The sequence below is a fragment of the Hippichthys cyanospilos genome, chromosome 17, assembly GCF_059441005.1.
Source record: "Hippichthys cyanospilos isolate Australia breed blue-spotted pipefish chromosome 17, RoL_Hcya_1.0, whole genome shotgun sequence".
NCBI classification, from domain to species: Eukaryota; Metazoa; Chordata; class Actinopteri; order Syngnathiformes; family Syngnathidae; genus Hippichthys; species Hippichthys cyanospilos.
The window spans coordinates 16634877-16662457 of NC_142385.1; the positions used below are offsets into that span (position 1 = coordinate 16634877).

A 27581-nucleotide genomic window follows, 5' to 3' on the forward strand; every position below is an offset into this window, starting at 1 on the left:
CGCACGTGGGACGTTTTCTGAAAATCTGGTTAACTGTCCATTCATCTTTCCGGTAGTAAAAACCCACCTCCAGTGCCAATTAAAACAAGGACACCATCGCCGCAAAACTCTTTATTACGTGCGTGAAGACGCTCGGTACGCCATACCCGGAGGCCACTCCAATCCCACAGACTCCGCAGCAAGCTCAAGTGTGTATGCCTAGTCGCGTGCCGAGGTTAATTGTGGTGAAGGCTTGGAGTTGTAGAGCAAGGTCGGGTTTTCAAAACAAGGTTTGAAGGTGATGGGAGGGTTGCAGAGTAACATTCCAACTTAGCTTCGCGTGATTTCAAGGTAGTGTTTTGAGGTCGCTTTCAAAGTAGCTTTATGCTCGCAAAGTCGAGCCGAGGTCCAGAAGAACGAAAAAGACTCGTGGGGCGTGTTCGGAAATGCGCACGTTTAGTCTGTGGCTTGATCACGTCGAAGTCGATTCAGTCGAAGGGGCCGACGGACGACAGTCGTCACGGCAACGCGGCCCCGCGACATTCCGTCGCTGCGATTCCTCGGTTAACTTTGACGGCGGCGCCTCCTGAACTCTTGGCCTCTCTCGTGCAACCAGGTGTTGGCCACTGAGGAAAGGGACGACGCCGCCGTTTTGAAACGTGCCGTAACAATATGTTGCTTATTTTTCTGGCGTGTCACCAATCACAAATAAAGAATCGGTAAACGCGCCCCACTTGCTCCCCACCAGGACGGGACAAGCGGCATGTTGGGTTTGAAAGTCTCCCTCTCCGTTGGGGTGAAGATTGTACCAGAACACGGCCGAGCCCTGCGGGCGCACCCAGAGAAAAAAAGCGAGGTCAGCCGCTTGCTTCGCCACGTCACGTAGCGGCGGCGTTTGTGGGCGAACCGCGCCGCGTCCCCCATACTTTCCGACTGTCATATTTCGGTGGCTTCAAAAGCCGACGCGAGCTTCAGCGTCAGCAGAAGCGGCCGTTTAAGTGCGAAAGGCAAACCTTGATGGGCCAGGCCACGGCGCCCGCTCTGGGGAAGACGGTGGCGCCCCCCGCCGGCACCTCGCTTAACTGCAAGAATTGAAGCCGTCAAAAAAGGACTTGACCGAGACTCGGGTCGAGTTTTTTGCTTCACTGACATAAAGCAGCCAGGTGGCGATTCGGTTTCCCGTTCCCAAATCTGCGAAGGGGACGGTCACGTTTTTCTGTGAAAACACGGCGGCGTGGTTACACATGGCGAAAGCGGCCCGTTATCCCCGCGCCAATCCGCTTTGTTGGTAGCAGCAGATTTTCCGGTGACGGACTAAACGAGGAACGTTAAACGCGGCGCGGCCCGAAGGTCTGAAAATAGCTCCGTCTGAAAATATTTGACACACATTATCATTCTAGCGTCATATTAGCTCGGTCGAAATGTTACGTATGGTACAAAAGACGCGTGCGATGCCCCCCCCCCCCCGATTCCAATCGGCGAAAAACGGGTCCGGTTTCCGATCCCCGGACATCCGCACCTGAAAGTCCGTATGCGGTTCATACTGTCCTCCCACTCCGTAGTTGGCCACCTGCACAAACAAGCGCAAAGCGATCACCCGCGGCCTTTTATTCTTCCCCCTTTTTGAGTGAAGGTTTAAGTCGAGAAAAGCGGACCTGCATGGACTCGGCGGTGGACGTGTCCAGGCCCGTGATATAAGCCACTCTGTCGATCAGACGCTTCGCCTCCGGATACTGGTCGTTGCCCAGCCACGAGCTGAGGAAGGAGAACGGGGACGAGTTGCGTCCCCGGCTTAAGTATGCGGCTCTCAGAAAGCGTGAAAAGATGTCCCTGGCATCTAATCGGGTAACGGGAGATGAAAGGCTTGTTTTTACAACTTTTGCGTCTACCCTCAGTCAAGCCGGTGTTTTATTTAGTGAGCTCCCTGTTCCTTAAAGTATGGATATTCATTCGCGTCAGACGGTCAGAGAAAGGACGGTATAAGTCTGCCGTCGCTACCCCGCACGCAGCCCCCGCGTCCATCCGTTCGCTCGGCCTTACTTCTGGGAGACCCGGAGTCGAGATGCGAGACTCGTGTTGTTGGGGTTGTCTCTCACTTTGGAGCGCGAGAGCTAGCCGGGCCGTGGCGCCGTCATCCGGCGGAGACGCAGACAGACAGGGACACGGAGACAAAGAGGCGCGCAGCGCTCGCTTTCGCGTGTTTTTTGCTCCCCCGATTCGAACGATCGGTTTATCGGCGAGCTCCGCGGGAGCTCGGAAACGATCCCCATCGTTCGAATCGTCGGGCCCACGCGAGAGCGAAGGCTCCGAAACGCGCGGAATAAGTTCAGCACCTGTGCGGCGGCGTCTTTCGGACATGAGGGCGGAGCGGACTAACTTGGGGTTTGGCCAACTCTTTGATGGTTTCCATGTCCTCGTCCGAAGCCACGTCGTGATAGCGGACGATGCGGGGAACGTGGCACAGGTCTTCCTCTTTGGCGGGACTCATCAGGAGGTTGGGATGGCCGCCGTTGTCGCGGTAACGGCAGAAGAGCCGGCTCCGCCCGAGCGCCGTCCGTCGCAAAGGCGAGCGGAGAAAGCCGAGCGTTCCGGGGCGCCGGCGCGCCGCTTTTCCTCACCGTCGCGTCGCTCTGGCCGCGACACAGCCGCTTGTAGACGGCGGCGGCGCCCCCGCTTTCATTCTGCGTCCGCGGGGTCTCACTGCTCGCGTTTGGGTGGGCCAGGTGGTACTCGTAGTATTTAAGACTCTTTTTGGCTCGTTCGTTCGCCGGATCCGATCGAAGGCAAACAAACTGCGGCGTGTTCCAAGTTATCTCGGTCGGTGGCCGGCTTCATCTAACTGCCGCCCAAGTGGCGGCCTGAGCCAATGAAGCGCGCCGAACCCGAGGGCTTAAGTGCAGGTCACCCGCACCCGGCTGAGATTGCTACAAGTCACTGAAAGCTTTTACCCGCCACGGGAAAGCGTTACATCTGTATATAGACTGGAAAAGACGCACGTGTGGCTGACCCACCGATGCAGTGATAATTCCTTCGTGGGAACTGCAACGAGAGGGCCGATGATCGCAAGTTTTTGGAGAAAAATGTTTGGAGGATTTGAATGCGGGCCCCATTTTCTCGGACACAAACGTGCAATCAAAATACAGTCGGATACGATAAATCAAAGGACGCCTTGTCCACAGATGCCTTCGCGAGATGAAACTGTTACTCTGAATCCCCGAAATCCGCAATAAACGCCAATCGATCCTAAGGCGATCAACGGCCGGAACTTCAAGTCGGTCAAACGCTTCTGTAAACCGGGGGATTTCCCGCCCTCGGTGGTGAGCGTCAACTATTGGCATTCGGAAGAAAACAATCGGGAGTCGTACGTTTCACTCACAAAAAGCCTTGGCCGGAAAGCGGGAGATTTTTTTTGCTGTCGATTTCCAGGCCCGACAAACTCAAACGTGAGCTTGACAAAGGGGACGCCGAGGTTCCGGATGTTCGTTGAGATCTACTCACCAATCTCAAGCAGCTGCTTGGTGGACTCCAACGCGCGCGGCAGGTCTCCTTGCTTGTAGAGGGAGTAGCTGTGGTAGTCCAACAGGGTGACGGCGTTGACCTTTGCGGGAGTCTCGCCCCGCCGCATCTGCCGAAGAGCCTGAGACATCCACAGCTCCGTGCGGCGGAAGTCGCCCTCCTGGTACGCCGCCAGTCCCACGTCGTAGCAATCGTCCACAGTCAGGCCGCCGCGGAGCTGAGAGCTTCCTGCGTCAGAGGCGGGGGCTGTGTTTAGGACTCCCCGACACTTCCAGCTCCAAAATGTAGACGTGCGAATGGAGATCCCGGAGGATTCGCGGAGCGGAAATGGAGCCGGACGGAGTCCGCCCGGGCTTTGGCTCCATCTTAGAGCGTTACGGACCGAGCGGATATCTTTTCCGCGGCGGGACAAAGAAATTAGGACTACCTCGAACGCTTGGAGCGTCACAGCAACGGAAGATTGCTGTGAAGACCGAATCGGCTCACCTGGCAGCTCCCCTTTGGCGAGGACCTCGGTGTCCAGCTCGTACGCGTCCTGCAGCCTCAGGAGGGCTCGGGCCGCGCCCTTCTGGTCGTCCTTGTCGGGGAGCCGCGTCCTCCCGGCCGTCACGTTGGACAAGAAACCTGGATCCCGAGAGACGGAGTATGGAAAGGTCGGCCCTACGTCTCGGAGTGACGCCGGAGAACATCTGCCGGTTTTGTCTTCACTTTTGGACACGTCGCTGCGCACCAGTCCGTCCAGCTCTCTCCGCTCTCCGTTCAGCCTCTTCAGAAATTTAAAGGCGTTCACAGGGTGACCCAGAAAGCCTTCGGGGTCCCGGACGGCCGATGCCGACAGGTCGGACAGCTCCTTGGACCACCCGAGTACGCGCGCATCATGACCCCCTGGGTCCCGCCTTATCGAGGCCGCCCGCCGCCTTTGACCTTTTGAGGCTCTGCAGTTTGTTCTCTCCCGCTCGGATGTAATCCGCCAGCGAGACCAACAGGCGCCGCTCCGTGTGCAGCAGTTCCGTCATTTGACCTGATGGCACACGCGCACGCTTGCTGCAGAGGAACGGCCGTAGACTTTGCGCTTTCCGTTTGAAATTGCAAGTCCGCCAGCGCTGACGTCAATTCAAGCAAACTAGCTATCAGTACAGTAAGCGGCAAAGAGCTGTTTTCACAAGTACAGCTGTATTTGATCAGAACTGCCATTCATGACGATCATTATTGAGGAGACTCACCTATGGAAGAGTAGAATTCATTAGCCGAGGAGAAGCCGATGAGGAGCAACCACGACCACCACGGCGCCATGTCTAAGAAGTCCGTAAGAGTGGTTATTGGCCCTTGTATTATGTCCTTTTCAATAACTGGACGTGCTTTTAAAAAAAAATCAAATAGCAAAGTAAGGCCTTCTTCGGGATGAAGTCCAAGGATTTCGACACGACTGAGTCGCGCTGAACCGGCGCTTCTTAACGCGGCTTCCCTCAAGCCCCTGGAGTCGGTTTGGGGGTTTGGACGGAGGTTGGGCCACACTGTGTTTGCGTGCCCGTCCTTGTTTGCTTGTTTGTTTGTTTGTTTGTTTTTACACTTAGCGGGGACCGAACTCTGTATTTTGATGTCTTTGCGGGGACAGCGCGTACTCGTCGGGAGCCTTTGGGCGAAGCCCGCGAATCCGGACCTCTTAGCCAGTACAGCTCTGAATTGGATCTCGGTCCGGGGCGATTACCCAATTGCCAAGGGTCCGCCGAGTGTTTGAGGGCGAGACGCCGGAGGACTGGGTTCGAGAGGATAGATTTGAATTGCAACCGGGTTAAGATGAGGGTTAGGGGCGGGCGGGAAAGGGTACGCTTCGACGCTGTCGTGAAACATCGCCGTGACCCTTGAAAAACACGCTTGTAAAATTTGAACTTTACATTTAGAATCATGAATGGAGTTGCAATATTTTTGGGTTAGGTTTCTTCTAGTCACTTCAAGAGTTTTATCGTCATCCCACACAATACAATTCTTATTCTCTTCACTTCTCCGAGCAGATTTACGTTCCGCACAATAGACCGGCGGTTAAAAAAAGCAAACAAACAGAAACGGCGCCATTTCCTGTAATAAGCATCGCATTGGTTTTTTTGCGTGTTTTTTGTGTGTTTTTTTTTTTTTTTTTTTTTCACTCCTATGCTTTGAGTTTTTCTTCCCCGAAGCCGCTGAAAGTCGCGAGTAAACACTCGGACGTTGCCGGTCGTGAATAACCTCCCGTCCATCTATTTTTAGTCCCAAAGCAATTCCAGTTCATCCGCTTTGCCTTTTGTTGAAGCATCCTGCCCGACAAGCCGCACAATGTGAAGCGTACTTTGATGACACCTTTTTACCTTGTCATGATTTGTGCAAAATACCACGAAAGACAAGGGCGCGTACGGCAAGAAAAAGTACAAATCAAATGTCACACACCGATTCCTCAACAAACTCCCACGCCGCTCCAGTTAAGACAATGTTGTCTTTCTTGCAGAAACCAAGATCTTCCAAATGAAATTTGTCTCAGAGTTAAGAGGTTAAAAGTGAAGATAAGAGATGACCTTGGCAATTTGGAAATCTTCTGATTTCGATTCTGTTGTGCCTCGGATAGGTTTTAAGCATTGGTAAACAAACATAATATATGGAAAATATCTGGATAGACTTCTATTTCCGGAATGAATTTGTTCCAGAAATCATTTTGTAGGGCCGCCTCTTCCAGGTTAATAGCCTAATCCGTTGCAAGCCCCTAAAATGCTGTTAAACCCTTTAAGTGATTATTATTCAATGATAAAAATGCATCAAAAATGGTAACAAATACATCTCTGAATTACATTAGCGCATCATAATCCAAATATATCACGTGAAGAAGAATAAAAAAGGCTCCTAAACCGACTCCTGAAACGACTCGTACTGTATTCATTGTGGCAGTTGACACTATTCAGGCAGTTCACTCGTTTGTTCTGCTTTGTTGGTGACGAGGGCAGAGAGAGAGCCACCTTTTTAGGACGTTTCATTTGTACGTTTTTATTTGACATTTCCAGCCATCCGGGAATCATTTGCAAGTCCGCAGGAGCAATAATATTTATTTTGGGGAATATTTTAAGGGTGTAAGTGAAGTTCGGTTTGGGGGCACGCGAAGGGCCTCCCGTGCGATGTCCTCGCTAAAGCGCTGACGACGGACGCGCTAGCAGCGCCGACGTCAGACGCGACAAACCGCCCGAAGCGCTATGTTGCATTTGCGTTGGATGCCAATACGCGCAACGTCAGCCGTAGCCGATATCCATTTGATCTCACGTTTCAAACTAGCGAATGCCGTAGATAAGGTATGACGTTCCGGTCACGTGGCCGCGCCCCCCACATTGACCTGGATCGGGGTCGAACAGAGAGAGCTTTTTTCAAACGGGTGGCAAAGCGAGACGAGCGACCGACATTTACACAATCTACACGGAGAAGAATGCGGCGAGGGCGTCGCTTTTGTGCCTTTACCTTCTTGACTGCCGACCGACTCCAAGCGACTGCTGCCGGGCTTCCTCTGCGGCTTTTTTTTTTGTTCATGTTTCATTTTATTGCCGACTATGACGTCTGGGAACAAGTGCGGCCGGAGTTACTCGTTTCACCATCGCGGGCGTCATTAAAGCGAGACTTTGACAATGCTTCTTTTACGCTGTTTTGCGGCAGCGCCGTATGGACAAAAGCGGAAGACTACCTTTCCCGTTTTCCCATTTCTGGTGGCTTGCGCTTGGAATGAATTCCATTTTTGTTGCCGGCGGATCTGTGAAGGATTCATTGTCATGAGCTTTGGTGTGCGCTTGTTGTTTTGTTTGGTTGGTTGTTTTCTGAGAAAAAAGCCTCACCGTACAAGGTTGTTTTTGTGAAAACCGACACCACAAGTGCTTTTCATACATCGAAATTCCATCGCGCGCCATCATTTAGCATTATCAATGAAAAATATAAATATAAACTAAAAAAATAAATCCGATTATCATCTATAAAAGTTGTCAAGCCATAGCTAAAACTGTATTCTTTGTAACATTACCAAAAGAAAGAGCAAAAGAAATCAACTTTCAACGACTTATACGGATTAGTCTAAAACGGAAAAGGAAAACAAGCGCATCAAAGCGCCTGAAATGGAAAAAAAAACAAGTGACGCTAATCCTTATTTCATCTCCGTAGCAACAAAAGCTCCCCGGCCAATCGCGTCCAGAAAAGACTTTGGACTCGCTGTTGCCAAGGCGACATCTGTTAGCAGGGAAAGAAGGGCCGCCCACAAACGTTTGGGGGCGACTTTTAACGCCTGCGAATAAATGGCACGTTCCAACTGAAAATACTTTATTTTCATCACGAAATCATTCTTTCTCATTTTAATTTGATTTCCATTTCATCAGCATTATTTACCCAATGATATGATAAAATAGTGTTCGTACAAATTCCTAAATGTGCGCCAAGCCGTTCATTTTACATCTCGTATCGCGTCACTTACAATGAATATATTAACCGACGACAGTCGGGAAAAAATCAATGGCAAATACGTAACCGTTGAAATGATGAAGTATCCCCTCACAATTCGTATCGTAAATTAAGCGCGTCTCGACCGATGAAATTCATTTGCTGAATTCTTCACTTTCTTCGCAACAAATCAACGAGTGCATTTGAGGACAAAAGCAATACTGCGTTAAAAAAAACAAAGGTTGGGGAGAAGGGCGGTTTCAAGAAATCCTCCGGAGTCGTCCGCGCATGTCGGCGTACCGCGCCGCGTGGAAAGGGACCGCGGGACTCGTATCAGTACGGGGTTCGGGTCAGGAGGCCCGTCCCTCGGGACGTCCGCCCGTCACCTCGCCGGACATTCAACTTGGCGCCGGAGGGGTTCGCCGGCCACCGGGGGAGTGACCGTCTCGGTTTGAACAAGCGTGGCAGGAGGGGAAGCGATCGGAAGGGGATGTTTTGGCGTCCGACTCGCGGCCGCCCCGCCGGACAAACTTGAGCGTCTTTCGCGGCCGTTTTCAAACATGCGCGTGTTACGCCGACGGCCGAACGTCGGCCTTCGGCTCGTCGCGGTCGGAGTCTGGCAAAAGTCCCTTCCTGGCAAACCCGGGCGAAGTCTCAACGGGGTGATGGCGGCCGCCTCGCTTCGTCCTCCGCGGGGCGGGCCTTCCCTTGAGGCGAATACTGCGCTCTTGTTCGCCCGCGTCCGTCCGTCACTCCCTGTCTCCGTCCTCGCTGCTTCCTGCCGAGCAAACGCAGACACTCGTTTGCCTCCGCGCGGGGATAACAAATTTCGGGCGACGCCCAAATGTATATACATCCCGGCCTTTCGCAAAATCCATCATTTTTCCGGAAATTCCCGAGGGCCAGCACGCGCCTGTCTCCAGAGATGGGAAATCGAAGTGAACAAAAGTCAAAAAACCGCAGCGGGTTTTGGCTTTAGCCACGGGTGCTTCGACCCAAGTGGATTCGTTTTCCTGCCGGTTGAGTAGAAGCCCCTGGAGCTAAAAGTCGAAAACCGTGGCGGGGTTTCCACTTTCCGGACCAGGATTTCCCATCCCCGCCCGCCTGCCTAGAAGTATTGTCGCCACCCCTTGGAGGTTTAGAGCGTCAATAGCGGGCGGCGGCATTGTTTTTTCTGTCCTCACCTCCCGCCGAGTCCATGTCCGAGTCAGAGATGTGGGTGATGGAGAAGCGGGACGCGCCGGACGGCGACACGGTGAAGCGGGAGAAGCGGGCGGCCGACTCGGTCTCCTGGCCGGCGGCGGCGGCGCGGGACGGCGAGTCTGACGCGGCCGAAGATGTCGGCAGCGGGAGCAAGGGGAAGTCGTCCTCCCACTCGAAACCCGCGCCTGACGCGAGAAGGCCGGTCGCGGACAGCTTCCGGGACGCGTGACCTTCGGGAAAGGCGCACTCACTCTCTTCGGAGACGTTTCCGTCCGAGGAGTCATCGGATGCCGTGACCTTCTCGGGTGATTTGCTGCATGAACCCTCCACGGCCAAGGGGAACCCGTGCACCGTCAGCTCCTTGGTCGGACTCTCCTGGAAGGCAAAATGTTCACGTTAGATACAAATTAGTTGGAGACGGAACAAAATTAGATACAAATTAGTTGGAGACGGAACAAAGTCGCCATTTCCTGCAAGGCGCAATACGACGGGTTAAGCGATCAGCTGACTTGGGGCGAAAGGCAGGGGAGACCCGCAAATACAGCTCACCTGATCGAAGAGATAGACGGTGACGTCATCAAAGAAGGAGACGTTCCTCTTCTCGCGTTGCAGCTCCCGGTGAAGCTCCAGCAAGGCGGGCGTCTTCAGGAGGCCTCGCAGCATGCGGGCGCGACTGTCGTCGCTCACCACCGTGGGGACCGGGTGGCACTCGTCCTCGCTCTCCTTCTCCCGGTCATCCAAGGGCCGGGACTCCTCGTCCGAATCGTCGCTGTCGTCCGAGTCGCCGTCCTCCCTGTCCGCCTCGTCCCCGTCCGAGGAACCTGGGCCGGCCGGCTGAGGCGGAGGAGAAGAGGCGGACGACCTTCTGGAATTGGCGGCTTGCTGCAAGGCCACCTCATCTTTGGGTAAGATGTCCTTCACGGGCCCCACCTTTCCTGCCTCCTTCTCTAAAATGCCGGACGAGTTCTGCTCCGCATTGAGGGCATCCAGAGCCTCCTCCATGGCTACCACCACCTCTGCCGCCCAGTCGTCGAGAGATGAGCCCTCCTCCCGGGAGGGCCACTCGTCCGGGCCCCCTTCTGCCGTCGGGCCGTCTAACAGGTCGCCGTCGGCGCGGTCCTCCGTTTCACGTCTTCTACTCGGTTCTGGAAAACAATCTTTTCCGTTTACCCGTCCTGGAGGGGTTACTGTGTTTTTCGGTACTTCTTCATCTTCGTTCTCACCGCCGCCTTTCGCTCGACGCCCTTCGTCCTCCTCTTCCCTTATCTGCCGTTCGTTTTCGTAGTCGGAGAAGTAGGCTGAGTCCCGGTATGGCGTTTCCTGGCTCAGCGGGGAGAAGGTGTGACCGCACGACCCTGAGGACAGGTCTTCGCAAGGTGCTTCGTTCTCGGGCACACCGACACCGGGGTCCTCCTTCAGGCCGGCGTGGACGGCTGGCTGAGACACAGCTTGGTCTTTGGCTTCATGAGGTTCTTTCGGGACAAATTCAGGACTTTCGTAATTTTCCGTGTCGTAGCCGCTGTCCATGGCTTTGGGGGAGCAGGAAGGGCGTAAGCCGGGGCCGGAGCCCTCACAAGGCCCGGACACAGGCGCTAGCTCGATGGACTCGATGGAATCTGGGGTTCCTCCCTGCTTGTGGAGAGACTTAAAGGCAGGGGAAGCGCCCAGCTCGCCGGACTCATCAGCTAAGATCCCAGAAGTCATATCAGTGACGTCGTCCGTGAGCTCACCGTCTTCGTCGTCGCTGCAGTCGAGGATGTCCGTGAAGCTGAAGCTGGAACCTCCCCGGTCCAGGCCGCTATCCCCGGCTGGACTCGTCTCTGACTGCGGATCTGTCTGGGCAGGCGCCGTGTGCTTGTTGTCTGCAGGCGTTGGAGGACTTTGGGTCATCTCCCCCATGCCGGAATTGATCACGGGAGCGTGCTCGGCGATGATGTCGCGCTGGGTCGCTTCGTCTCCCGTCATGTTCGCATATGCGTCCCCGCAGCTATCAGGCTTGAGAGGGGCGGGTTTGGACACGACCGGACCTCCCGGCGCCGGTGAGAGGTTGATCGTCTCGTCGCCGTCCGGGATGTCCGTGACCCCGTTGTGGTCGCTACTCACCGACAAGCCCGCGAGCGGGTCGACAAAGCGCGAGTGGCAGCGCGGCCTCGGTGGCGTCACCAGAGCATCGCTCCGGTGGCACAAGTACACCAAGGCTTCGCAGCGCTCCGGCGACACACCCAGACGGGCGATGTTGTCTCCGGCCCGGCGGGCTTCCAGGTAGGCGACGCTCTTGGGCAGACTGTGGTATCGCAGGTCCAGCTCCTCCGGCCAGGAGTCTTCGACGTCTGTGCTCGGCATAGTGTAGCGGAAGTCCGCATACGTTTCCCGCCTACAACTGGGACTGGCTCGTCTTTGGCGAGCGGAGCGATGTTTGGAAGGCCAAGTGTTGCACGTGTGCCTCTCCATGAATACGTCCTCCTCTTCCTCCTCCCCGGAATCGCTCTGCCCGCGCCCCAAGAAGAGCGCCCTCTCCGTCTCCGTGTTAACGCCGACAGTTCCGCTCACGCCGCGACCCGGCATGGTCTTCCTCAGGGAGCCCATCATGTCACAGTAGCCCCCGGTCACAGTCTTGCCGATGATGGAGGAGCGGCTCGTGTCCAGGTCCAGGTATGAGTCTCTGTAGACCTGTTCGGATGGACTGTTGACGGAGGGCCGTATTCCCCCGGGGTTCTCCAGCTCGCTCAACGCTTGCCGGAGGCTCCTCGACCCCCAGCTTTCTTGAAGCTGCTCAGCGGCCAGCTCACCTCCCATGAGATAATGATCCAAGGCGTCCACAGGCGGCGAGTGTTCGTAATAATAACCTCCATCTCTGTCTTTGTAGGACACGTAGTGACTCGACTCCCAGGGTCGTAGAGGGCTGCTGTCACACACCCGTCCTAGGAGGGGCTCCATCGTCAGGGAGATGGCGGGACTTGAGTCGTCGGAGCCGTAGCCGTCCACGGTGTGGATGTCGGCTGACCAGTAGGCGTCGCAGGTTTTCGCCTGTGACGGGCAGACCGTGCAATCACCCGAGTCGGCGCTCCCAGTCAGGAAACTCCCGCTGCTCTGGTAGTCCGGGCTGAAGGAGCACATGGTGTAGTCGGGCTCAATGTCACAGTCCGCCGGTTCTTCGATGCGGATGTAGAACTCGCTGTTGACCGACGGGCTGTGGGCGCCGAAGACGGGAAGGACACCTGGAGCGTGCAGATGCGTCGGCTCGTAGAAGGGGGGAGAAGCCCTGTGGTTGCGGCTCTCCAAGGGGCAGCCTCCCGCCGTGCCCGCCGGAGGATAAAACGCTTCATGACGCCGGACAGGACCGAGGCCGCTTGAGGAGTCCGGGCCCCTGTAGGACTCTTCGGCCCTGGCCTGCTCCCACCTGTACTCAAAGTTCAGGCCCTGGCTGGTCTCGGTGATGGTCAGAACGTCATCCCCGGACTCCGGGTGGTAGTTTTCAGCGGGTGCGAACCGCCGGAGAAGAGGGAAGGACGAGAAAGCGGCCGACGGCTGTTCCCGCGTCGTCACCGGCGGAGCGCCGCGGACGTTGTGTCCGACGCCGGGACGCATGGAGTTCCAGCGCCTCTCAAAGTCCTCCGCGGCCTCGCTGGCCCCCTTGGCGCACAGATAGCTCAACAGCAAGTGCACTTCCTCGGCATTGGGCCTCTGATCGGGCGGGAGCCAGCAGAACTGCATCACCTCGTACCTGAAAGTCACCCGGCGATCGTGAGGCTCGGTATATACCGCGTGTCGGCAGAGTGCTTTTGCGGACTTGTTTCTAACCAGCGTTCAGCCAGAGGAACTTGGAGGGCGGGCTTGGCCAGTCGCAGCTGCTGCTCCCTCACGGCGTAGGACAGAACTTGGCGGTCGGAGTAATGGCTGTAGGGCTGCTTTCCCAGCTCCAGCAACTCCCAGATGGTCACTCCCAGAGACCTGACGTCACAGGTAGCACCGAGTCACAAACTCCGAGCACAACTCATTAGCCATAGGTGAACTTCTCAACAAAGTGTGAAGCGACTGTGGAAACAAGCGAGTTTGGTGTTCGGTTTTTGGGGTTTCCGTCGTCCGGTGCAGCTGGTTCAAATGACCGGGATCGTCATCGGGCTTTTACTGACCTTGCCGATGAGCTGATGGGTTGAATCAGGCGCGTTGGGAGGACGGAAACAAACCTCAAAAACACGCGGGACGGGCGGCTCCCTACGACGGGGTTCGGACATGCCCGGTTCAAGCGAAGCCGAAGCCAAGCTGTACAATCTCGGTCGTACGAACCGTCGACACGCTGACACTGACCCGCTTTGCACTCCTGCTCTCCGAGTCGGACGTGGTCGGCGCTTACCAGATGTTACTCTGTCGGGTCTGCTTGGCCACCAGCAGGCTTCCGTGCACGTCGTCCACCAGCTCGGGGGCGATCCAGCGAAGCGGCACGTACGTCTGCTCCGCCGTGACCATGTAGTCGTCCTGACGGCAAAGCGGCGCGCCCGTGAAAGCTCTTTCCACGGCAAATCGCCTCTTCGAGCTCCTACCTTGTACTTGCTGTGGGACGAGCCGTAGTCGCCGATCTTCACGGTGACGTCGGCGGTCAGCAGGCAGTTCCTCAAAGCCAAGTCGCTGGAGAGCCGAGAGACGTCACAAAATGACGCCGGCCGAGTGTCGAGAGCGGGCCGCAGTTCATTCCTCACTTGAATGCAGTTTTCGATCCCGTCTCGGTTTTTGTCTCTTTTTAGTCTCATTTTGCCTTTGGCTTCATTGTGCCTCACGTGTTTAGTGACGACGAAAGGAATCCCGAGATGGATTCAGTAGCGCGCAAACTTCTCGACTGATGAATGACCCCGATTCTCTGCTGACGCCATAATTGTTTTCTTATCAAGAAAGTCATGAATTCTGGCCCGCCGCGGAATTATAGTGTCGATATCCTGCAGGGGGCGCTGCCGCCCGGCGGCACGGGTCCGCCGCCTGCAACAAAATCACTGATGCTGGAGTCTTTGAGGAACACTCGGGCAGCACCAGGATGTTGTTGCGGGAAGTGGCCTTTGTCGAAACGACGACAACAACGACACGTCGCGCGGACGGCTGGAGTCTCGCGTTACCCGTGGGTGAAGTTATGCGCGTGCAGGTGCTTGAGTCCCGAGGCGATGTCGCAGGCCATCCTCTGGAGGATCAGCGGCTCGGGGACACCGGCGCCGGCCCCGCGCGTGCTGTTTCTCAGGTACGCCTTGGCGTCGCCCTGGTCGGGCGACAAACCACCGCGTCTTACCGGCGGTGGCGGCCACCGGGGGGCACGGTCGTCAGCGCGAGAACCACTCACCAGTGGACAAAACTCCATGACGAGCAGGAAGGGCGCCGCCTCGGTACACTGAGCCAGACACCGAAGCAGAGACGAATGCCGCAGCACCCTGAGGGCCAAGGAAGTGAGGGCCATCACTCAGTGACGCGCTCCAACAAGTGTCGATGAGAGCGGGCATACCGGTAGGGTTCCACTTCCTCCAGGAAGCGCATCTGTTCCTTGATGCCGGCGCTGGCCTTCAGCTCCTTGACCACCACTTGATTGGTCCTCAGGTTCTCATTCGCCTCCCCCAGGAAAACCTGCCGCACGGACACACGGGCACCAATGCGCCAGGGGCACACGTGGACGCGCAGACCCAAACAAAGCCGTATGGAATGGGGCGGGTCGGGCACAGTGATGGACATACCCGGTCACGAAGGGAACGCGGATGCGGATGAGTGTGGGAAACGAGGATGGAGAGAAGAAGATGTTATCTGCTTGTAAACATTCAACAGGCGTCATGACTCAAGTCGCGGAGTGCGCAACGCTTCCGCTGAACTTTCATGGGGGAATTTGCTGGAATTTTCCCTTTTTTTCTTTTTAAGAATGCGCCCTCGTCCAGGGACGATCAACCTATCGGAGCAAACGTGTCAATCATTTCCTGTGCGCGCCCACAAAGTCTCGCGACTCCTATCCCTGCTAGCTCCGGGAGCTTGGCCGAAATCGTTTTGGATGCTAAAAACTGGCAAACTTTCCCATAAACTCCTTCGGAAGCGCCTGGCGAGCGGGCCGTCTTACCTTCCCGAACCAGCCCGTCCCGATTTCTTTCAGGTAGCGCAGACTCTGGCGGCTCAGGTGGGACCGTTTCGGGTGCGGCTGGTGCGCTGCCAGGTGAGAGAGAACGGTCGGCGCGAGAGCTATCAAAGGTCACGCCAACAACATCGGGCGTCCGCCGAAGGATCGTCCCGGAATTGGCGAGGTCGCCCCGTCCCGGCCGGTAGTCGGCGGAGCGCCCTCGATAAGAAACCGGGTCCGGCGCGTTCGGGTCCAGCCCATTTTCATTGCGGGTGGAGGCGCGGACAAACGGACCTTTGTGGCCTTTGTCGCCCCGCTAAAAGAAGAGCACACAGGCCGGCCACTGTCCGTACTGGACGTCGCCCCGCCCCGCCCACCCCACGCCGCTCATTCCTGATAGCCGCCCGCGTCCTCTCTACAATGGGCGCCGGTTAGCTGCACACGGGCGCCATCGTCTTGTTGGTGACACCGAATGAGTGTGGCCTGTAAGCAAGTCGAGATGTCGCGCAGTTTTTGCGTGAGAGTGCGTGCGTGAGAGCGTTGCATGCGTGCTTTAGAGCGGGGGTCCCCAAACTTTGTATGCCGCGGATCGGTCAACACTCGAGATTTTTATTGCGGCCCGGGGGGTTGACCGCTCTCAACGGTAGCCACGCCGTCCTTCCTCGCTACAAAATGTAATATCGACGGCGGCGCCAAAAAGCAAAGATCAAGCCAAACGAATGAATGAACCGGCAAAGGATAAAGTCAATCAGTTTCCAGATCTCATGATTTCGGGAGCGGTACCAGTTGATGCGCAGAGCGTACAGGGCGGCGGATCAGCGGGCGGGGACCTCCGCTTTCCAGGGTTGCCGTCTTGTTGTTGTTGCGTTTGCGAGCACAGATCCCAATCGATACGGTGCTCTAAGCCGCCTCCGTCTGGCCTGGCGGGCCTGCCGGCCAGGAAGTCGTTAGCGCATCGCTCCCGTCCAAATGGACCCGTCGTTGCCATTAGGGCCGCCATTATCCCCCGTCTTTGTTTTATTTGGGCGTCTGCCTGAGCTGAGTTGCTCGAGAAATCTGCTTGAGCCTACTCCTCGATTGTTTTTTCTTAGAGGCGACAAGGTAGTAGCGGAAACTCTCTGACTCTTTAGGGGTGTTTAAACGTTTTTTTGGGGGGGAGATTTCAAGAAGCCCCTCACAAAGCACAGCTGTCATTGCGATGTGACGGGAGGTTGAATCGCTAAAGACAATTCTAAACGTGTCCTCTGCGCGTCCTTGGCTGTTTCAGGAGCCCTGCGAAGAGCTTTTACAGTTTGCTAGCTATCGCCCTCCGGAGAAGCTTTGAGGCGCATGCCTTAGCCGAATTTTTGACAGTTTCTGGACATAAGTTGCGCAATCAGCTTTGGGGAAAATTGAGATCTGTGAGATCTTCGCACCCATTCCGACAAAGAGGACGACGACGACGTGGTTAGACGTAGTTAGAAGGACCTGAACAGACTGCTAGAAAGTGCGCGACACGCAATGATTGTCCAACATCCCGTAGGCCGACCGAATCCGTTCTAGGAGTGAGGCCAGAGTGTTTTAGGGAGACGCAGCAGCCGCGCAAAGGCGCGGCCGCCAGGATCCCGGCCGTCCAAAACAGACATTCGCAAACAAGGTGTCTCGCGAGTGCGCCGTAGGTCTCACCTGGCGGCGGCGCGCGCCTGGCGAGGGGCAGCGCCACCTCGCCGAGGGGCAGGACGTAGACGTCCGGGCTGGCCGGCGAGGACGCGCGCGCCTGGTACGCCTCGCCATCGGGAACGTTGCGCAGCTCCTGAAAGGACAGCGGCAGCGCGTCACAACGGCTCGCCCCGTCCACCTGGCCGACGCGGCCGCCCGCCGCTCCATACGCGACCCCGGACGGCGAGCCCTTTTGCCGGGCCCGCCTGGCGCCAGGTCGTCCCGGGGGACACGCCCACCGCGCACACGCAACCAATAAAAGTCAAGCTGACGCCTCCTGCCAAAATTCAATCTTGCCCATTTCCAATTTCTGGACTGACAATCGGAAGGTTTTGAGGGATTTTTTCGTTTTGTTTTGTTTTTTTTGCGCCGCGCCGTAGGCGGAGTTTGGCACGCCCCGCTGCCGGGATCCCCCCGGGCCGGCGCGGAACGCCGAACCCGAGCGGGGGGGCCGCACAGGATGTCGCGGAAAACTCCGGGTCCCGCAAGACCTCAAGAATCTGACCCGACCCCACGACGGCCCGCAAACAGGCTCGCGCAAAGGCACAGATTTCAGTTGACTTCTTTTTCTTCTATTCTCCTTCCATCTGTTTTTACCCTCCTTTTTCTACTCTCCTTTATTTCCTCACTCTTTTCACCTCCCCCTTTCCCATTTCTTTCTCCTCTTCTTCTTCTTCCTCGTGTTCACACGGGCCCCTGCCTCAACATATGCTCTCTTTTTCTAAAAAGATGCGCGCGAGCGGAGGATGTGGACGCGCGGTTGCGCGCACATAGTCCACTTGCACAGAAGGTTACAAAGGATGATGCACGCACGCACAGTCGCTCAGAACGTAACAGAAATTGTCTCACGCGCAAGAGGAGGAGACGTAAGCGGCGTGCCACGCCCTCTCACCTTCTTCAGGAGATCGCGCAAACGCTCGGACGCGGGAGGCCAGAGAAGACGACCGCTCGCTCGCTCGGCGCGAGGGTCTGGGAAAGAAAGACGGCGGGGCGGAAGGAGGAGGGCCCAAGAGGTCGGGGGTCGCCCCCCGCCCTACCCCGAGGGGGAAGAAAAATGGGGGAGAGGGCCGCATAGCGGACCGCTGACATCAGCCGCCGCGACGCCCACGCACATCTGCGCAACTTTGGCAGAGAATACCAGCAGGAACACGCGGACGCATACAGGAAACGGGTACCGCGGGTAGCGCCTGATATTTTGGATCGAATTAGTTGCTCCTTAAACACTTGATCGGTCCGCTTCGTTAGGCTGGAGCTTTGTTTTGTGGCCGCCGCCGGCATTCCGTTTTGTAGTGAGAAGGGCTTGACTGGAGAGCAGTCGCTTGGGCCCGTCTCCTGGCTTGCCGGCGTCTGCAACTTGGACTTTGCGCGTCGTCGTTCCTTCGAGAAATGCCCCAAATCACTTTGTTTGTTGGCCCGCCCACTTCATAGATAACATGCTAGCTAATGTTAGCGTGTTAGACGGTGCTACCTTAGCATTCAGCTATTTCCCTTTGCTTTACGTTAGCGTACGCAAAGGGTTCGCGTTTGCATGGAATTCACCTTTTGCATGGAAATTCATTTGTCGGTATTTAGTCGACCCACGAAGCCAAGCGCACAAGTAAGGACGGACGTTAGGCAGGCACCTTGACCTAGCGCGCCGGCTGACCTTGAATGCGGCGCCGCGCGTCTTCTTGCAGCAGGCGCAGGCCAGCAGCGCCGCGAGCAGCCCCGCGGCGCCCGAGGCCCACGCCAACGTCGCCGACGCCCAGGTTGGCTCCGCCCACTCCTCCGCACCTGCCACGTCACACAAAGAGATGTTTGGCCCCGCGCACGTTCACTCGCACGCGACGCACTTTGGAATTTTGTTGCCATTTTGTTTTTTCGGCCTCTCGCGCGGATGCGTAACGTTCTCGGAGCGGGATACGGAGGACGCGGTTGCCGTGGAAACGGCTCGCCGCAGGCTACGCTATGCTACCCCGGGCTAAGCTATAGGCCGGCGGGATTTGAGCTTTTCGCGCTTCGCGTCACGTTTTCACGTTATGGCTTCTTTCCTCGAAAAGAATGCCGCGAGAACCTCAGCTGACGGTCGGCCACCTGACCGTTACGCTAATTCTTGGAAGCAAGAATACGGCCCATAGAAAAGTGCAGGCAAAACTGTCAACTAAACTTAAAGTATTTAGAGTGTAATTGCAATCAAATAAATCTGTTTTTTTCTTCTTTTTTTAAGTTTCAAGACACGTTGATGCTCTTGGTATTTTTTTCAGTTTTAGACCAGCCTGTAACCTGTGTAAAAGCTGTAAAAAAGAAGCTCAGTTGTTGAACATTGATTTCCATTGCTTTTCTTTAGTTAATATTAAAAAGGAAGTTTTACGTATAGCTACTCAAACAGTTTTTCATCGAAACCTTATTTTTAGTCAGTATGGGGGGGGGGGGGGGGGGCAAACGGCTTTCTCTTTCCTATAGGGGGGCTATAGCATGATGTAAGGCCTAGCGAGCTAACGAGGCTTGGTGACGCCATCGCCCCATGACGAACAAGGATGTTAAAAATAGAAATGTTTTTTGGGCGCCGTTTTGCGAGGAACTGGGGCTGCGGTTCCCATGGCAACCGCCCGCACCACTTGGTTGCGTAATCACGAGGGCCGGGACGGACGACAAGACGAGCAGCGAGCGAGCGGGCGGGCGAGCGGGCGTTATTATGCGCGTGACAGCAAAGACGAGCGCAGCGCCGGAATGTTTGGCTGACCTGGGGCCGCGGCCCCGCGGCCGCGGCCGCGGCGCGGCTCCAAATCGCCGCGCACGTCAGCAGCATCAGCATCCTCCTCGTCGTCATCGTCGTCATCGTCGTCGTCGTCGTCCCCGTCCTCATCCTCGTCCTCGCCCACCGGAAAGCGAGCCCGGCCGGCCGCGGCTCGACGCGTGCATCCCCGCCGAGGAAGTTGAGCTCGGAAGCTTCCGCGGATGTGGACTCAGACGCGGGCTTCGCTGGCGTCGGGGGGAGGGGGAGGGGGAGGAGGGGAGGCCGCCGGAGCTGTCCGCGGTGCTGCTTGCGCCATCTTGCTCGCTAATGTCGAGGGGGGGGGGGGGGGGGGGGGCACAGGCACGCATGCGCACTCACGGGGCCATCCGAAAAAACTACATTTTTCAGCGCCCCCCCCCATCAGCCCTTAGCAACCGGCGACTCGCATCTTCATTTATTGCGCAATCCGTCGCTTTGCCATTCCACTGCGGTTTCTCCCTCTGATCTAGTGGTGTCCAAACTTTGGCCCGAGGGCCCTTCGCGACACTTTGAGGGGCTCGCCACACATCCTAAAAATGACGTTTTCTACTCATGTTTGTTTTATCTAAAAATGCAACAACTAGTGCTGTGCAAATGACTTCAAAACTGGACTGCGCGATTTCTTACCTATTACTGTCATTCCAAAGAGTTTCATCATAACATGACTGTTTGAAATGGAAGCGTTACACTCCTATTGCGTCACTCTCACCGACAGACTACCTAAGCAAAGTGGTCTGCATAGCAACAATACACCAGCGCCATCTCAAGGCAACCAAATCAACTGCAGTCACATCAACTGCTTCAATTAATATTGTCCATTTAATGGGTTTTTAGGATCGTTTGCTGTCATTTGTACCGAGTCAAGTGTCACCAGCGTCATTTGTAATGGAATGCCTTCCTCCAGCGGTTCTTTTGATTATTCGTAACTGGGCTACCAGGAAAACATGTATTCATAATTCATACATAGCGACGCGTACTAGCTCTCCGGCTACCGCCAACGCCAGCCGCGTACTTCCAGTTGTGACCCTCGGTCACGCAACTCGCCGTCCGAGCGTGATTAGCCGGCCGAGATCATCCGCATACTCCATAGAAAACTTATCGCAAAGCAGTGTGAGACACATCACCGCCACATCCAATATGGCGTCGCCACTGACGCTGCCTTCCTTGTCAGCCCCAGTATCTACTTGTGACTTGTGCATATTCGACGTTCAAGCTGCTGCCTGTTGGATTTTCACAGCGACCGAGTCGACTGGAGCTGAGAAGAAGTGTAAGTTGAGCGAAACTCACGTCTTTTTGGTTGGACTAAAGTCGAAATGACGACAAAATCGCTCGTTTTTGTTTTGCTCGGATTGGATTCTTGCTCGTGGCTCTTTTTGAAATCTCTGCATTGGTACTTATATGCTGGTGTTTTTCTTGGCGATGCTAACGCTTTAGCCAGGTATTGAAATCACCTGAGCGTTTCTCCCGACATTCTCGTACTCGTACGCTCTTTATAGCAGTGAAGCGAACTTGTCACGGTTTTTTCCTCTAGTGCAAGACGTTGTTTTCGTGTTACTGGTGAGGCACACTTTTGAATTGCGTACCGGTGACTCGTGACATCCAAAAGCACGGTGTCAAACACACGGCCCGGGGGCTAGGTCCGGCCCACCACATCCTTTTATATGGCCCGCCATATTCCAACTATGACTAAAATATCAAATTTGCAAGTTGTCTTCAACTTGAAAAAGTTGTCGGCAAAAACAACAATCATTCTTTGTTTCCAATCTGTCTTTGGAACTTTTTTTTTTTTTTTTTACTGGCCTCTGATCTCAAAAAGAGCGCACTAGTACGTGGACATCTTGGCACACGACCAAACAACTGGCTTGTAAGGCAAGGGTTCACTAACTTCTTAGAGTCAGGGACTCCTTTTAGAAAGCAAATTTTCCATTTTTCAATGGTGCGCACGGTCTATTGATCCCTTATTGTCATCCACTCGGATTATATTTGGAATCTTTTCCCAGGTGCCGGAAATGAAAAGTCTAGAGCCAAAGCCGCAATGGACATCTCTGTGGCTGCTTTTGGGAAAATACATCACTTTTACTGTTGAGAGATTTCAATCAGGAGCGTGACAAGATTTCTAAATTCCTCTTAGCACTTCATCGCTGTCACATTAGCTGTCCGTGAACGGATACTTGTTGCGTCTCGAATGGACTTTGCGGTCGGGGCGTGATCGGATGTTGTCCGGCGCTTGCTTTGCAGTCCCGGCGTGCCCTCGGCGACTGGTGAGCGGCCGCCGACCGGCGAACCTGTGATGTCACGCAGACGTGGTGGCCATGCCGTACGTGGACCGACACAATCGCATCTGCGGCTTCCTGGACATCGAGGAGGCGGAGGGCAGCGGCAAGTTCCTGAGGCGTTACTTTGTCCTCGGCGCGCAGCGGGACAGCCTCGTGTGGTACATGGACAACCCGCAGGTGCGGGCGCACGCGCGCGCGCGCGCGCGCGCGCGCGTACCAACCGCGACGAGAATGACGCGTTTTCTCTCGGCCAGAATCTTCCGGAAGGCGCCCAGCATGTCGGTTGCCTCAACCTGTCCTACATCTCCAAGGTGAGGGAGGGCACGTAAACGGCAAACGGAAGTCCGCAGGACTTCCTGTGTGTGGAGTCCACGTCCACATTTCTTTTTTTTTTCTTTTTGCCCACAGGTGAGCGACGGGACCAAACTGAGGCCAAAGGCGGAGTTCTGCTTCGGTGAGTTGCCGGCGAGCCGTCACGGAATCTCGCGGGACGGGGGAGCACGCGAACCAAAGTTCCTTCTTTCCATCTTCTCTTGGCATTTTTCTGGTTGCGCTTCTGCGTTTGCCTTCAGCTTTCATGTCATGCGCCTTAAGACGCCAGTTGAAATTGATTTGCGATGACGTGTGTGCGTGTGCGCAGTTATAAACGCCGGCATGCGAAAGTTCTACCTGCAGGCCAACGACCAGCAGGACTTGGTGGAGTGGATCGCCGTTCTCAACAAGGCCGTCAAGATAACCGTGAGCTATTTTCCACCGCAGACAAGCTCGTGGAAATGAGCATCGGTCGGGGGGCCGCGGGCTCGCTTAGCCTCGTAATTTCATCCGACCGTATCCAGGGAAGGACGGCGGACGGGCTAACCGAGATTAGCCCCCCATTCACCTGCAGGTGATCCCGTCTATCATCGGAAACGGAGGCTAACATATCGTCGGAAATGCCGCGGGCAGGGGAACTCGAATGAGTATTGATGTCGCGGCCGTTACAAACCCTCAGTCGACGGCTCCTTTAACGCTACAGGTGCCGAAGGTCGACAAGGGCGCCGACCTGCCTCAGGAAGTCCTGGGATCCTTGAAACAGGTCTCCTACAAGACCGAGATCGTCGGCGGCGTCCCCATCGTCACGGCCACTCAGGTGAGGCCGGGCGGGCCCCAACGCGCGGAAAGGAATGCGAGCCGCACGCTCGCTCGCTCGCTCGCTCGCTCGCTCGCTCGCACGCTTCCACACGCAGGGGCGACGCCTTGAATTCCAAACTCGCCAAGCAGTCCAACGAACAGCTGTGTTTGGAATCGCTTCCTAAAGCCCGGCTCGCGAACGTACGCATCGCGGGCCGGAGGTTAAGTCTGGCCCGCGGTATGTTTTTGGAACACAAATTCTTACTTTTGCGAGGAATGCCGGGACGGGCGCTGCAACGTTCAAGTGCAAAGCCAATTGTTGAACGCGTTTTCCTCGGGCACACGATTATGCGCGTCGGCGCTTGACATCATTGAGATGCCGATTATAATACGGGCCAACTGCAGTGATTTTGCTCGCTTAGTTTTGTTGAACTCAATATACAGCGAGCTCCTGCATATTTGTGGGCTCGGCATTTGGAAGTGAATTTATCTTTTATGACAGAAAATACAACCCTCGTCGTGTTCGTGCTCTTACTAAAGCAGTCAAGGTGTTGCTTTGGTGCCCTCTAGCGACGCTCATCCGTACCGGCCGATCTGCCAACGGCACCTCTTTCTGTTTGCTTTCCCCAAATTGTTTGTCACCGGGAGTAACATGAACTTTTGCGGGGCAGGAACAGGAGCAGGCAGACGGGACGGACGGGGCAGAACGCGGCGCTTGCGGCAGGCCTTACTTCCTGTCCAGCCAAGTCCACGACCAGGACGTCATCAAGGCGGGTTTCTGCGTCAAACAGGGAGCTGTGGTGAGATCCCCGGACGTCGTCCGCCCTCCGAATTCCCGCGAAGAGGCCGGTCGGCGCGACGCGAACCGCCGACCCCAAAGGCCATCGCTTGCCGAGGGTCGGCAACGACGGAGGTCCTCGCCGCGCTGTGGTTACCGTGGCTGTCATCGGGCAGCGAAAGTTTGATGTTGGAGCGCTCGCTGCCCCGTGGCACGGTGACCGGCTGCGGATTGAATTTGTGCTGTACGTTTTCGTCGCTGCGAGAAAGATGAATAATCTAGCGTGCTAGCTCAATGCTAACGCAGCAAAAAAAACAAAGGGGTGAATTTCTTAAATATTCCTCGGCCCCTAACAAAAGCCTAAAACTAGTGCCTCATTGTTTCTATTTGGCCTAGCTTGCGCGTTGTTGGTAAAAGATTGCTTCCGGAGGAACGCAACTAAATTGAGTATTAACTGTGGTCCGACGGCAAAAGGAAGTGTCGATCCCGAACGTGCGCCCGTGTGTGTGTGTAGATGAAGACATGGAAGCGGCGCTACTTTGTGCTGGATCCGAATGCTCTCAGCTACTTCAAGTCCGACTCGGTGGGTTGCGCGCCGCCACCGCGTGCCCAAGTGCGTACTCCCAAAGCGTCCGCCGTGCCTGTGTGTTGGCAGGACAGGGAGCCGCTGCGCGCCATCCCGCTCAAGGACATCCTCAAAGTCCAAGAGTGCAAGCAAAGGTGAGGCGCGCAAAAACAAAAAAAAGCGTTTGCCTCCGGTCCGATGCCGTGCCTTCCGTCGTTTTTCAGAGGAAAGACAACATACTCCCGACGTTCAGTAGAATGCGAAAAGCCGGAGACAGGCTATCGCAAAGGAGCAATTCAATACGTTTAAACTTTTCTCTAAAAAATAAATGACGTACAGCGGTAAGGTCTTGAAAATGTTTTTTTGGAGATGTGATTTTCCGTCCTGTTTTAATGTTCATCTCACGCTATTTTGACTTGAGTCATCTTTATTTCGTAATAGGATTCCGCTTCAGCGTTCCGCCGGTGCGTGCAAGTGAAAGGAAAGGCTTTTTTTCAAATCAACCGCAGTGCTTGCTTCTGCCAGCAGAGGTCACTACCTGTCGCAGAAACTTCCCAAAATGATGCCATTTTCCAAGAAATTGGCCACAGATGGCCCACAAAAGCCTTTTGAGCAGGACTAATAATGTGCGTACGTCATCTTTAAGATGGAAGCCCGATGAGCCGTCGACAGCGTGCGTTTGGCGATCGGTTGGCGTTCAATCCGGCCATTTTTTCACTGCTTTCCGCATGTGCGCCATGAGTGGCGGCTGGACTGACTTTGCAAAGGGTCCAAGGATCAGATCCACGAATCCAAACGAGAGATTCGCGCAAGGACGCGGCGTCTCGCGACAGCGATCGTAGTCCGCAGACCGAGTAACCTTTGAGGCTGACGGCGCCGGTCCTATTTAGCTTTTGGCTTTTGACGAGCGCCACCAGTGGGCGCTGTGGACGTGAGCTCTGCTCCTTTGGCGAAAGGAGAAACCGGGAAGAAGCACAAGCTCCAACCTGCTCACTTGCGGGCGGCGTTTGTGTTGCTTGAAAATGACTTACAGCAAAACGTTGGCTTGATGTTTGTGCTGCGCAGTGAGCCGATGATGAGGGACAACCTCTTTGAGATGCTCACCTCCACCAGGACGTTCTACTTGCAGGTAAGCGCGCTGGCTGTACGCAAGATGCCGCGCGGTGCGTGTGCGCATCTCGTGTTTGCGCGCACGTCAGACGGACAGTCCGGAGGAAATGCGCAGCTGGATCAAAGCCATCTACGGCGCCGTCGTGGCCCGGCGCGGGCCGGGGTGCTCGGCCGGCTCGGTGAGTCCCCCCCGCGCGGTCTTCGTCGCGGTCTCCGTCATCTCCGGTTCTGGTTCCGTTGCCCGCAGGACCACGGCTCGCCGGCCGCCTCCTCCACCTTCTACTTGGCCTTAGACCAGGACCCCTCCCTTCCCGCGGCGGCGGGAGACGAGCGTAGCGGGCGGGAGAACGGACCTTGACCGCCCCTGACCATTTGAGGACGGTGGGGACACTAAGGCATCGCCTTTCTTTTGCGACGCGTTCAACAACTGTTCTGACTTGGATTGTAGCTTTTCTCCTCAAATCGTTTATTTATTATTAAAGCACTCTCAAGAACAGCCAAAAGTGTCACTTTGCGTCAGTTAAAAAACAAAAACGTAATTACCGATGAGAGATTAACATTCCAACGAATCCTCAAATGACATTAAATGAAAACGGGTCTCGATTCGTTCATTTCGCACACAATTAAAAAAAAAAAAAGTATCTGGGGGGAGCGTAAAAATATGTCTGGCATCGAATGAGTTAAAGTTTTACCAGTACAATTCAAGACTCGAGGACTAAAAGCAAAAAGAAGCACAACAATCATCAACTAAATAAACTTTATAAAATACTATCAATTGAAAACTGGACTTGTGTTTAAGAAAAAAAATAATATGAATCACATCGGGAACATCTACTTTGTCAGAAAAAACATGCGTACAAGCAGGAGAATCGTGTAAAAAAATAAAAAGCAATCCAATGACATAAAAAAGTGAGCCAAAATGAAAGTCAAGCCAAGAATGAATTAAAAAAAAAAGCCCAAGAAATGAAAAAGCAGCCAAATGAAAGCAAAAAGTGGGGCTTGTGCCAGCAATTTGTGGCGTCCCGTCGGCGTTGTGGTCCAACGGCCGCACGCGCTCACACACACGCAAGTGGACATGATTGCCGACTGACTGACTCAGGCCCAGCGGAATTCGCGCACATTTCCGGTAAGAGTGTGTTTTGACTGGCCTTCAACAAGCTTGAGGACATTTTTTTTTTTTGAATGTTGGACTCAGGAGGTCATCGGAGGAGCGGCAAGTTGTTCGCTCGGGCGACCTGAGCGGAGGCGGAGGCGGAGGCGGAGGCGGAGGGCGCGCGCGGCTTTTACCGGAAGGCTCCAGGTGGGCCCGCTTTCTTCCCTTTTGTTCTTTTTCCACGAGCGGCTTCGGCGACAATGAAGTCATTTCGCCGAAGCCGCTCGTGACTTCATTGTCGCCGCGCGCGGCCTGCGGGGTGTCGTCCTGGCGTGCGCCGCGTCGCTAACTCTTTAAGGATGTTGCCTCGCACTCTGAGCTCATCGGGCCACGCAGCCAGTGCGCGCGTGTGCGCGCGTGTGTGTTTGCAGCAGGATTACGCAAGTGTTTTTGTAACGATAAACACGTCACTCCATAACGTCCCACGTTATAAAAGCGTGCGTTGGCGACATCATGCAAACGACTGTAGGGAATTGAACCTTTTTTTGCTCCAAGCGTCTGGACGTTGTGCCGCTCCTTCTGCTGTGCGCAACTTAGCCGGCAGCTTGCAGAAGTGAATCGAATCGGCACATTTGGCAAAATCATCCATGCCCGTTAATCATAAGAGGGACAACTTCAGACAAATGCAAGAATTAGTGGGCGGAAATGCAAAAAGAAGCCTATTAGCGGAGGGATGTAGGTTCCGACCAAAAATGTTTTGTGTGTGTGCATAAGAGGGCAAATGGCGCCAACAATTATCATTCAAAACGTGGAAATATTACAAAACGAAAAAGAAACAATAAGTGGTTTCCGTGAACGTATGCGACGCCCCCTAGCGCGTACTTGGAAAACATACCATTGTGAGGCGTTTCCAAGAAAAAGGGGGTCAGGTTCCCCCCCCCCCCCAAAATATAGAACATCGGCATATATTTTCTTTGCCGAATAAGTGGAA

The 27581-nt window shown here is 55.2% G+C and overlaps 3 protein-coding genes across 14 annotated transcripts; 1 reads left to right on the plus strand and 2 right to left on the minus strand.

The window, feature by feature from the left end:
• Positions 1 to 107: 107 nt before the first annotated feature.
• On the minus strand, positions 108 to 7001 carry LOC148410028 (prolyl 4-hydroxylase subunit alpha-1-like). Its single transcript, XM_088439654.1, has 13 exons — positions 6967 to 7001; positions 4719 to 4790; positions 4421 to 4516; positions 4204 to 4356; positions 3982 to 4119; positions 3478 to 3723; positions 2357 to 2592; positions 2020 to 2090; positions 1635 to 1734; positions 1499 to 1549; positions 1130 to 1195; positions 993 to 1061; positions 108 to 805 (listed from the first exon to the last, which is right to left on the minus strand). The coding sequence occupies exons 2-13, from the start codon at positions 4786 to 4788 to the stop codon at positions 659 to 661; spliced, it is 1443 nt and encodes a 480-aa protein (XP_088295780.1). The 5' UTR covers positions 4789 to 4790; positions 6967 to 7001; the 3' UTR covers positions 108 to 658.
• Positions 7002 to 7792: 791 nt separating this feature from the next.
• Positions 7793 to 21311, minus strand: lmtkb (lemur tail kinase 1 b). The gene is made up of 15 exons (XM_088439655.1): positions 21242 to 21311; positions 19626 to 19847; positions 18549 to 18676; positions 16871 to 16997; positions 15209 to 15294; positions 14612 to 14730; positions 14453 to 14540; positions 14235 to 14371; positions 13671 to 13755; positions 13484 to 13605; positions 12931 to 13080; positions 9679 to 12853; positions 9381 to 9504; positions 9111 to 9314; positions 7793 to 8704 (listed from the first exon to the last, which is right to left on the minus strand). The coding sequence occupies exons 1-15, from the start codon at positions 21309 to 21311 to the stop codon at positions 8676 to 8678; spliced, it is 4866 nt and encodes a 1621-aa protein (XP_088295781.1). The 3' UTR covers positions 7793 to 8675.
• On the plus strand, positions 19980 to 27535 carry LOC148410030 (pleckstrin homology domain-containing family A member 1-like). Of its 12 annotated transcripts, none has more exons than XM_088438990.1 (13): positions 19984 to 20925; positions 21897 to 22111; positions 22189 to 22245; positions 22343 to 22388; positions 22575 to 22672; positions 22950 to 23063; positions 23722 to 23844; positions 24337 to 24405; positions 24478 to 24542; positions 25453 to 25516; positions 25587 to 25676; positions 25745 to 26623; positions 26693 to 27535. In XM_088438990.1, exons 2-12 carry the CDS (start codon positions 21971 to 21973, stop codon positions 25853 to 25855), a joined length of 978 nt encoding a protein of 325 aa, XP_088295116.1. In that variant the 5' UTR covers positions 19984 to 20925; positions 21897 to 21970; the 3' UTR covers positions 25856 to 26623; positions 26693 to 27535. The 12 variants fall into 12 exon arrangements, with proteins under 12 accessions (XP_088295110.1, XP_088295114.1, XP_088295116.1 ...); XM_088438986.1 differs by having other exon boundaries at positions 19986 to 20925; positions 23716 to 23844; positions 24452 to 24542; XM_088438987.1 differs by having other exon boundaries at positions 19986 to 20925; positions 23716 to 23844; positions 24452 to 24542; positions 25745 to 25878.
• The last annotated feature ends 46 nt before the right edge of the window (positions 27536 to 27581 follow it).

Bases quoted from the DNA above. Each gene is read 5' to 3' on its own strand.
- LOC148410028 (XM_088439654.1), bottom strand. From the start codon at position 4,788: ATGGCGCCGTGGTGGTCGTGGTTGCTCCTCATCGGCTTCTCCTCGGCT. The intron at 2,593-3,477 runs GTGAGTAGATCT...CGCGACGGTGAG, and splicing joins CAAGCAGCTGCTTGAGATTG to GAAAAGCGGCGCGCCGGCGC. The intron at 1,196-1,498 runs GTGCGGATGTCC...GTGTTTTCACAG, and splicing joins AACCGCATACGGACTTTCAG to AAAAACGTGACCGTCCCCTT.
- lmtkb (XM_088439655.1), bottom strand. From the start codon at position 21,311: ATGTGGTGGGCCGGACCTAGCCCCCGGGCCGTGTGTTTGACACCGTGC. The intron at 14,731-15,208 runs GTAAGACGGCCC...TCCGTGCGGCAG, and splicing joins GGACGGGCTGGTTCGGGAAG to GTTTTCCTGGGGGAGGCGAA. The intron at 14,541-14,611 runs GTATGCCCGCTC...CTTGGCCCTCAG, and splicing joins GAGGAAGTGGAACCCTACCG to GGTGCTGCGGCATTCGTCTC.
- LOC148410030 (XM_088438982.1), top strand. From the start codon at position 21,949: ATGTCACGCAGACGTGGTGGCCATGCCGTACGTGGACCGACACAATCG. The intron at 22,246-22,342 runs GTGAGGGAGGGC...TTTTGCCCACAG, and splicing joins ACCTGTCCTACATCTCCAAG to GTGAGCGACGGGACCAAACT. The intron at 22,389-22,574 runs GTGAGTTGCCGG...GCGTGTGCGCAG, and splicing joins AAAGGCGGAGTTCTGCTTCG to TTATAAACGCCGGCATGCGA.